This window comes from Montipora foliosa, chromosome 12 (assembly GCF_036669935.1).
Source record: "Montipora foliosa isolate CH-2021 chromosome 12, ASM3666993v2, whole genome shotgun sequence".
NCBI lineage: Eukaryota > Metazoa > Cnidaria > Anthozoa > Scleractinia > Acroporidae > Montipora > Montipora foliosa.
The window spans coordinates 29,942,749-29,953,532 of NC_090880.1; the positions used below are offsets into that span (position 1 = coordinate 29,942,749).

Here is a 10,784-nt window from a genome sequence, read left to right on the forward strand (position 1 = left end):
TTATGACAATAGAATTATTTTACAATTTATTGGAATATACCACATACTGTAACATAACAGTCTTAACACTACACATTAACACAAATGCATGTGTGGTAAAACATCAGAAGAACCTCCTGTAAGCAACCACCTAAAATGCCAGAAAAGTGGTCACCCAGCTGGAAGAAGTGATCGCTTAAGGTATGTCTTGGATACGGTGATTTGACTGAAACAAGGCAATTTTGTATCAAAGATAAGTGGTCGCTTTACAAAAGGTGGTCACAAAGGGAGGTTCAACTGCACGTTAAACACTTTCTGCTAACCTTTAAGACCGTTGTAAGTCCATACTCAGGCATACGTAATATTTACAACAGCTTCCTCCATGGAGATTTCATCAGCACTCTGAGCATTCTGGATCTAAACAGGCACAAAGTCCTTTGAAACTATCAGTAGAACACTTACGGTTGTACATGTATCTAAAATAGTCAATGGAAACACAGCACTATGTGCATGAGCAAAAGTATCATTTACAGTATTGGCAGTAAAGTTGAGTGAAAAAGGGTAAACCAGCCTACATCACGGCAGATCTATTTTGGGGATATGGGGCTTGGGCTGAGAGCAGTTGAGGGTGCAGCTATCACTCTTCACCCACACCCCTTCCCCTAACTCCCCAGCCTCCCTCCAAGAAAAAGTCTACCCCTCTTTTTCAAATACATAATGTAGGATTGCTGCCATGTATCAATCAAAATAGCAACATTTCTGGGCTGTTGGTTTTCGTTGGTGTAGAAAATTTGGACTATGCAATGCTATTCGGTAAAAGATAAGGGGAATAACTCAAATATTCCCCTTAATATATGCATTGCAGCTTGTGGGATAAACATATACACACACTCACCTACCTTAAGCACAACATCCTTATAGTTGGGATTTGCACAGTTGTCAAAGCACAATTGCTGTACGGCTGCATCCACACTCCCTGTTGCAAGGTACCAATAAATTATAATGCTGAAGAAAAGAATGGGAATCCAGGGCCTCCATGCAGCACACTATGAACAATGATTGTGCCAATGATCTTCATTAGCCCTGAAATTGAAATATATCGGTGTTGTAGAGAGAAACCTTTCTGCTCTCTCCTGAAAAATAACTCTCAGATAGCCTATGCAGGAGATCTGTAAAGAAATGACGAGAAACACCACCAGTATCAGAGGCTGGTTGGCCACTGTAAACAACTCGCACGCCAGCTTTAGGGTCAAAGTCTGGCCTCTTGTAAAATGCCACAGCATCAGCCACAAGATCTTCTTCATCAGCTCTCCGCTTTTTCCGGTCGAAAGCATCATTCATCTTCCCCTTCAACTCTTCTATCAATAGCTCCAGGCTCATGTATGGGCTCTGTGATTCGAGCTCAGGACTACTACTCCTGTCTGCAAGGAAGGACGCAGCTTCTTGCAGAGAATTACTGCAGTCATAGGCAAGTTTCAATTCTTCCTCTTTCATTTTTAGGAACATCTCCTTTAGTACAAAAAAGCTTCTCTCTTGATCCATAGCAGAAGTACTAGAAGAAGTGGATGGAAGCCCATCACTATCAGCAACTGTTTGGGGTTCTGTGCTCTGTGGTCGTTCAGGTGTTTTGACATCCCCCAGATCATCCTCCAGTGTGTCCCAGGGCACCTGTTTAAATCTGAGTCTCCATCAACTTCCCCAGAGTTCTTGTGCAGAACTTTGTCATGTCTGAGATAAATACTTCCTTGCCCTGAAATGCTTAGAACTCTTGCGGGATTCATTGTAATCCCATCGGCAACTTTTGGGGAAACAATTTCACCATAGCATGCTTTGGCAAATATGAAATTGGCCATAATTGTTGAGTTCTGCATAAAATTCATACTGAGAACACTCCATAGCACCGAAAGTTTAGCATTGTATAATGTCCCAATCGGCGCCCCATACAAAAGTACTAGTGCCATTTTCTTTATTACAGTCATCAATGAAATCATTATTTTTTGGCTGCAACCGGCCAATGAATTAAAAAAAACCATTCCAATCCAAACAAATTTAACACCATTACATACTAAATTGCTCCTTTTTTATTTCCAACTTAAATCAACAGGTCCACATAAAAACCTTTGTTAAAATGAAAAACACCAAAATATACATACTTTCCCCTTTTGGGTAAAATGCCCCAATGACATCATCTTACACTTATTTACTACTAGCAAGTGCTGAGTTATAAAATTACCCATTGGATCCTTTTTGAAATAATATTCACATATTTGTACCTTCAGAAACTTACTTACACATGGCACCCAATAAAATATTTCAATGGGCCCTTTAAAATATAGTATGATTTCCTTTCAACTAGGGAGATGTAAATCTGCATTCGATGAGTTCCTGTCGGAAATCCTGGACCTGGTGGCAGATCGTGTATCTTTGCGCAACGTCAAAGCAAGACCCATGGTGTTGCCCCACTGCACATGGGATAAGTTTGGTGAATTGCTTGCTGAGAGTGGAGGAAGGACCTAATGGGTCTTTTTGATGAGCTCATGTCTTTTTTACAACCATGGACATGTATTCATTCCACAAACTACAGATTTCAGGCACTAGGGAGTACCAAGACCTCCTACAGCTGTTTACTGGAAAATCAAAGACACGTGAAACAGGTATCTTATCATAACAATAACTTCCCCCCTCCCTCATATTAAAAAAAAGATATATATATATATGTGATGATTACAGCTTTAAACTAAAAATCCTTTAGTATTTTCCCCAGCCTGTCTTTGCCAAATTTGAAGACACCATCCTCACTCACTATGAGACCGATAAAGTGGACACATTCAAAGAGCATTTTGGTAATACGAATATAATTCTTATAATTATATTTTAAATTCCACTGCAAGAAATTTATTTTTTTGACTGCGTTACAAAATAATGTTACTGTCATACTTTCCCAACATGAACGAAGCAGGCTTTGAATTGTTCAAACTTTTCATTTGGGAGGAGAAAAGCGATTACTAATTGTGCCTATTCCAAGAAATCCCTTTCGATACTTTCATTTTCTACCATTTCCTTTTCTTCATTAAGCAAAAGTTAAATTTACAAATCTCCTTGAATGTTAATTGACAGTAAGTGAAAGAATAAAGCTGACTGATTTGTATATAAATGGAGAATCAACATTTGAAATTCAAGAACAAGGCAAGATGAAGACAGTGACAGTGGATCGAAGTGTGTACAGACTTTCCAAACAAGCAACAGAAGCCTTAAAGTTTAAGAGTATCTATGACCAATGGGAATTAGACATCTGTGAAAAAAATCCCTATGATAATTTGATTGGAGGTAAGATCACTGTCCTTATGTCCAAGCAACAACTTTCTCAACACTCAAACCATAAATTCCACACTTCCATAACAAAAACAATACATTAACAAACAATTGTCTTTTTTATTTCCTTGAAAAAAAAATCCCTGAAATTACAATCAATACCCTACTTTGTGACATAAATCACACATTGTTTCAATTTTTTGCAGGGCTGTATTCATGAGGAAAGTCACACGTGTTGCGATTGTCTGTCCCACTACAATTGCTTCTTATAGAATGTATAAACAGTAACCTAGTATGTTCAGCATTCATTATAAGCATCAAAAATAAATGTCAAATACCCAAGCCTAAGTCATTAGCTTATTTTTCCAAACTGCATCAAATAAAAATACTTTATTCATACTGTAAAAAATAAATCAGCTTAGTATAGAAAAAACAGCTATAGCCAGTATTAATAGGCTTATACATGTGCAGTATTGAAACATTTCAAGGTTAAGAAAGGATAGTACATTGTAAAAAGGCAATGACCACAACAGAAAACAAAAAGTTAATTTTTTGATTATAAAAATTTGTTACTTTGAAATACAAAATTCAAAAATAACTAGTTACTATACAAACCTGTGTAAAACTTTAACAACGGAGTTGATAATGTAAATTGATCACCCTACAGTGAAACCAAATTTTTGTGTACTCTTTTGTATTGAGTACAAGCTACTACTCCCTATACTGACGCAGAAACACAGTTTCTTTAAAAACCGGAACCACTTTCTTCATTCGAATCAAACTGACCCTCTAACTCTGGGGTCGTTACAAAGTGCGAGGCAGCGAGGCGTGCGAGGCATGCGAATTTCGCATTTAAGTCTAAGCACCCATTTCGAATAGCGCTGATAAACACTTATTAAGTCTAAGCACCTATTTTAAAACGGTTAGCTTTCAATAACTGTGTCACTCGAACTTGGTTTCCAGTCCTTGTGAGGCAGAGCCATATAATAACGACTCCATAATAAATAATAAAGGGCCGAGTTGTGGCCGACTTCAGACTAAACGACTGCAATTTTTAAACCAGCTACGTAAACCCGTGTAAAACTTTATCAACGGAGTGGCTGATATAATAATTCCATAATAACTCCATAATAACTCTTTAATAAATAATATATTAAGACTCTATAATAAATAATTAGACTCTCTTTTATACCGAGAAAAATGGAAAATTTAGCCAGGCGGCATTTCAATGCTGCATTCTTCCTTTCCAGGTTAAAAGTAGAAAGTTTGCAATAACTAGCATTAATGAAATTTTCAATCTAGAATCCATTTTCCTCAAGTGAATTTTCTGAGAAATTTTTTCGTTCTGAGAAGTTGAGCCTTCTTTGTAAGTCCATTATATGCTAGTTTCTGGATCAAATCTAAAATTTCGAACAGTGTACGCTCCCTCCCTGTGATCTTTACCATTTTACGGGGATGGGAGAGCATTTATTTAATCACCTTTTCACATGACTCAAAAAGAGGTGAAACATTTTGTGACAATTAGATAAGCAAATTAACTCAGTTATATTGGATAAGCACGGAGATGTTGATTGAGCAAACAAAAGACAATGTTGGCATAGGCAACGAGTGTGAGTACGAGAACAACTTGCACTCGTTCTTGAACTCGTGCTCTACGTATTTAGGTAAGCGTATAATATGAGTTGCAGTCTATTCTATGCACACTATTCTTTGGCAAAATATCGACATTTTAAGCTGCTTTTCAGGCTTGAAATATTTACCCAACACTTGTTAGTATGTGATGATTCCTTTTGAAAAACTCGTACTTACTGCTACGACTTTTCGATGTAAAGTCTTTGCAGACCAACTTGCTGGGACAAGTTGAGCACGCTGGGCTGCGCAGAACGGATGCGCAGTAATCAAAATCCCAGAACTCGTACCCGAACTCGCACTCGTTGTCAATGCTAACATTCTCGAAAACATTCTCTAAAACTGACAATTTAACAATTTGTAACGTTCGAATTCAGTAGATTCAGTAAATTCAGTATGATTTCTGACATCAAGATTCCTGAATGTATCTCACAACTTGAAATATGACCAACCTGGTCCTTTCGGTCAGCACAAGGGGTGCATTTTAAAACTGATCAGTGATTTAAAAATGTATGAAAAATGCACTTCTTTTCAATCTCACATTTTTCTGATTGATGCTCTATAGATCATGTGAAGATTCGTTTAAAAAGAAATTAGGTTTTGGGAACTTGAAAGTAGATGCTATTTTATTCAACTTGATGCCAATTGTCAAAGCAAGCTAAGAGGTCTTTTTGAGAACTGTGGGACGATCAACAGCCGGAAGTTCGTTTGCATTTGCAGCCCCATCAACCAATCCAGCGGGGTTAAATTATATATTAACAAATGCAAAGAAACTAAAGTCCCAGCTGGCATAGGTTTCAGAGAAGTTATAAATTGTGCATATTGGCGGGCATTGCAGACTTTTATACTGTGAACTTAAAAAAAGTTGAAAGCAACGTTATTGTGCCGACTGGCTAAGATTTCCCTTTTTCTCTATGCAGTCGCTTAGAATAAATCGGCCTAGCGTAATAAACCAACTCCGAGGGCCATTTGCAAGAAGTAAATCTTACGTGTTAACTTGGTTACTTGACTTGTTGGAAAGTCCGATTCAGTCATTTTCTCAACGGCATCAATGGGCTCAATGCTGCGCCCGAGCGCCTTGAACGCTTCCTTAGTGCGATGGATGAACAGGTTAAATGTTTTTCTGTCCATGTTTGTTTTTGTCGAGTGAGCAAACGAATTTCTCAAACGACGAAGTTGGTCAATCGCGAAAGCGAATGTTTCGTCTTGGTTTCCAGCTGGGCTAACTACAGAGGAGTGAAATCCTCCGTGGGGTGGGCCACTGGGCTTCACATACAATTCGTCAAGAGTCTTGAGATTACCTACACTGTCTAGCGAGGCGAACGACTTGGCAAAAATGGTTGCTTTGAACAATGCCGTGCAATCCCATTCCTCGTATGAATTCTGGGTGGGAACTTGAGTTGAGCCACCTTCTTTAGCCCGAAAAAACTTTCTCACAACCTCAGAATCATCCCAAAATTTACCTGCAGGTCCATATTTTTTGTTCCACATGGACTTAAAGGTCTCACGTAGGGCCTTCGGGAACTCATCTGTGACAAGGGACGCGATCTTGAAGTAGTTCAATTGTTCATTTTTAAACTCAACCATCTTCAGTCCTCAAAGGCAGGGCCTGGCAACCTTCCAGTCTGGAATGGCTGGCCTTTAAGGCCCGCTTTATTCAGGACAACCTGCTAAAAAAATCATACAACAAATACAGGGGTAAGTGAAATCGGGCGAGGAGAAATTCTCGGCCCATCCCCCTTGCAGTTTCTACGCTCGTTTCGTGGCTATGCCTGTTCGTGGCTATGCCTGTCCCTGATTTGCGCTGGAAAAATCGCAAAAACAAAATGCCCATATAGTGCTCGAAATTTTTATAATAGTATTCAAAAGTTGCTAAGATTTTGAACATCCTCGATTGTTTTTTGATGAAGAATTTGACTTCTGTTGTTTAAAAATTGCCAAATATGCATTAAAACACAAATGTTCTTCGAACAAAAAATACTCTTATTGTTTGACATCAAACGGAACCAACTGACTTAGGATCATTTCAACAGTGTTTTTTTTTTAATTTCACGATCTAAAAGACATAAGTTTCCTATGAAACCGCTCAAAACACGAAGAAAGAGCTCAAATTTTGTTGAAAAAGCGAAAAGGTGTTCAAGAGTGCTCGAAATGTAAAATAGTGCTCCAAATCACAAATGTGCTCAAACTGTGCCAAGCGCAATCGGGATAGGCCTATTCGGGGCCTCCAGAATTCGACAGTTAGCTACACAGGCATCAATTAAATAGCAACAAAAAATGAACCTGAGCTGTAGCCGGAAAGACCACGAGAGAAACTAACACTTGGTTTAAGGGTTAGCTGGTTTTGAACTGCGTTGCAATATTCCAAAAATAGGCAAGCATTGCAAACATGTAAGCATTGCTGTTAGATGATTATATTGTTTTGGTATTCTTGAAAACGGACACAACTTTTTATCTATTTTTTCAGACAGTACAGTGCCATGTTGAGTACCCGTTCATCCATTCATTTGTGTTGCTGAAAACGCTTACAATAATCTTCCCGGCTTGACTTGTACGCGCCATGCGGGCCTATTTTACGACACTGTTACACTTAATAACATGCTGGCTGGGTAGAATAGTAGCATTATATAGTACAACAATTAAGAGAAAGGTGACAGACTCTAAAAGAACTCCAGGGTGCTAAGGTGCTAGCCAGACCTTGTTAGAGTATATATCACCTTGCTTTCTATTAGGAAGGTAAAGCATGCGACGTCTTTGAGTCATGGACAGAAAAAGGGATTGGACATTCGCATGCGAGGACCGCGGTATCTCCTAGGAAAGCTGCTCACTTCCGGTTGCCGCCTGTGGCTAAAAAACGTCACGTGTTTATGTTCCCAATTGTTTGTACTGAGTGGCACTGCCACAGAAACCGGGAACTGAAGCAATAAAATAAAATAACCAATTCACAAATTATCTGCTTAAAAAAACACTGTGTTCCCTCTTTTTACTCTGCAAATATTACCAAGTTTAGGCTGACTGCAACCTGCAAACCTGATATGGAAGTGCGATTTGTAATTATGGTCACGCATGAACGAGGTGTTGCACTCGAGACCTAGGGCTATGTTTTCCCACCCCTGGCGTGTCCCTGCTCTTTCCCGCGTGACATCTCGCGATTCCCAGTACCTCGCGATCCTCGAAGTGAAGAGGCAGCATGTTTTCTTCCTCACTTCCGGCAAGATTGAAATGAAAGTGAACTGGGAAGAACCCCTGGTTTCACAACATTTAAAACCAGAAAAAATCTTTTTACAACGCCGATATTGGTGTACGCCAGGAGCTCATCAAGAGGAGCCTCTATCTCCTCTAATTCCTTGAGTCAACCCTTTCCCGAGTAAATTTATTTTTAGGAACAGGGTTTTCCCGCGAGAAGTATCATAATTCCCTTGACGCTGAGATAGCTCTGTTTTGATTGGCTTTTACAACAGTGGCCGTGCTGAATGTCCCAAGGGAGGTGTTCTATAAATAAATCTACTCGGGAAAGGGTTGACTCCGAGGCCAAGTATGGGAGATAGAGGTTCCTCTTAATGAGCTCCTGTGTACGCTGAATGATCTGGTGTGATTGACAAAGACATGAAGTTGACCAAAACTGAAACAAATTTTGCTTCCTTTATAGACTTAATAGCCTGGATGGCTATAAGTGTAAATTGCCTTCCAAATATCCGATAGCGGACAAAAACATGGAATACTAATCGCTGATTAACGTTGCTTATTTATATACAGAATTTCAAGTGAAGCTATAATCATCATATTTTCATCGTTGTTTCATCGTTGATACAGAATTTCACTGAAGAATCCTCCTGCTGACCAGCTGTTGAAATGATCGAGCGATATCACAGGCAGACAACCCTAAGGATGCGAAAGCGCGTGACGTCACGTTATTTTGAGACAGTTGTAACGGCCGATTCAACTCATCAAGGAAAATGTTCCATAAAAACTTCAAATCGCGATGTTTCTTTTCGAAAATTCATTTTATGAACAGCCAGATAAATAAAGTTCACTCACCTACTATTATGCGTTGGCCTGAGTGATTTGATGGGTTTTTGGGACGCTTCGATTTCCTCTTCAGATCCCACGCCTCGCCGCATACACAATATAAATAGACAATGCGTGCAACTTCCATACCCGCTCATGCCCGAGTGCCATTGTTAGCATCGTGCCAAAAATCATCGCATTTACACGGCTCTGGAACCTCAAAATCCCGCTCGATTTTCAAGCTTCGCTCAGGTTTATGTTATTGCTAGATGATGTGGACACCGTTCAATCAAATTAACCACTCAAAAAGCACAGATTTCCCCCAAGAGAGACAAAATTATCAATCTGTGCTTGAGGTTGCAGAGCCGTGTAAAAGCGATGATTTCTGGCACGATGCTAACAAAATTATCGACTTTCTACGTACCCAAGGCTGGGAGGCGAGCGAGAAATTCGGCTAAATTCTGGAGGCATTCGGCCGTGAGCGGTCTTGGAAGTTGCACGCATTGTCTAAAATATATTTTATGTGGCGAGGCGTGGAATCTGAAGAGGAAATCGAAGCCCCCCAAAAACCCATGAAATCACTCAGGAAAACGCAGAAAATGGTAGATGAGTGAACTTTATTTATCTGGCTGTCCATAAAATGAATTTTCGAAAAGAAACATCGCGATTTGAAGTTTTTATGGAACATTTTCCTCGATCAGTTGAAACGGCCGTTACGACCGCTATAGGGTTGTCTGCCTGTGATATCTTGAAGGAACGACGCCTCAAGAACCATTTCAGTCACATCAAGTTACATAGCAACGAATCATTCTAGAACATTCTTGGTGTTTTGCAAAGTGGAACGAAAACGAAAGTAAAAGGACAAGGGAAAAACCCCTCCCACGTACACCAGGCTCCTGTATTAGCATACCGATCTAAGGTCCATGCCAAAACATTCGACTGCTTCAAAAAACGACAAAGCTGTCGCCTTTGACTCTGAAATGCTCACTTTTCCCTTTTTATGTTACACCAAACTCAAACTTGTTTAGTTTTCAGTGTTCTGTAAGTGAATTCAAATTGTGAAATCGAAACGACAACTCGGGAAAAACCCCTATATTCAAAAATGATGCAATTCTAGCTGACATTATCATGACGATCAAAGACAGAGAAAAAACCCTAATCATCAATCATCACATCCTCGGAGAGCAGGAAAAATGACTATGGCGCCTTGGAACAAATACAACGGCAATAAAAATTACATATGTTTGAAAGAGATGTAACACCAGAATTGGCGTAAAAGAACTTAAACAAGACGATTGCTCAAAGACCTCGAACAACAGGTTCTCGAAATGTTACCTAAATCGATTTCCAGTAGAAGATATTTTAACAATTCCCTAAATGAAAAAAACTCATTTACCTTGAAGCAAATGTATGATGGAGATGCCTTCTTCACGAGCTTTTTTATTAGACACCTCTCGGATGGCACTCTCAGTCTCTCCCTGGCCGCAGCCAGGAACCTTTAACGACTGAAATATATTCAGTTGCAATCGGTATATAACAAGCCGTTTTATCTACACAAAGTTGATCTCATGATTTGATTGGTTAAAAGGCAGGAATCCTTAACCCCTGTTAACCAGGTTACTAAGCCAACAGGGAAACTGAAGTAAATATTTTGATCATGAATATTTCATTGCAAGAAGTTCGGCTCTATGTACTCTTGTTTAACTATTTCAAACAGTTTAGAAAAGTCCAAAGCTCTCTGTAAGATCGTCCAAAGCTTCCAAGCATTTTTTTTAGCAACATCAATGCTATTCGTCAGTTACAGAATATGCTGGAAAACCCCTCCCACGAATTCAAATCACTCAAAAGAAAAACCG

At 39.3% G+C, this 10,784-nt stretch overlaps 1 protein-coding gene and 1 long non-coding RNA gene across 8 annotated transcripts in view; one reads left to right on the plus strand and one right to left on the minus strand.

The window, feature by feature from the left end:
- The window catches only part of LOC137980255 (ribosome quality control complex subunit NEMF-like), a 14,092-nt gene extending 10,642 nt beyond the window's left edge, over positions 1-3,450 (plus strand). Inside the window, exons 4-6 of one of the 4 annotated variants that reach the window (XR_011118475.1) lie at positions 2,336-2,633; positions 2,744-2,822; positions 3,097-3,450. Coding sequence is in view for 1 of the 4 variants with exons in the window: in XM_068827656.1 (XP_068683757.1) it covers positions 2,336-2,509 (174 nt within the window). In the remaining 3 variants the exon portion in view is untranslated. Of the gene's footprint in view, positions 1-2,335 lie in introns of all 4 variants that reach the window. The other 3 variants (XR_011118472.1, XR_011118473.1, XM_068827656.1) reach the window with 3 other exon arrangements.
- Positions 1-10,455, minus strand: part of LOC137980257 (uncharacterized) — a 10,805-nt gene extending 350 nt beyond the window's left edge. For 2 of the 4 annotated variants that reach the window (XR_011118478.1, XR_011118477.1), the window contains exons 1-2: positions 10,325-10,455; positions 303-6,590 (exon numbers count right to left, since the gene is read on the minus strand). This is a non-coding gene — a long non-coding RNA (uncharacterized lncRNA). The remainder of the gene's footprint in view (positions 1-302; positions 6,591-10,324) is intronic. The other 2 variants (XR_011118480.1, XR_011118479.1) reach the window with 2 other exon arrangements.
- Positions 10,456-10,784: the final 329 nt, after the last annotated feature.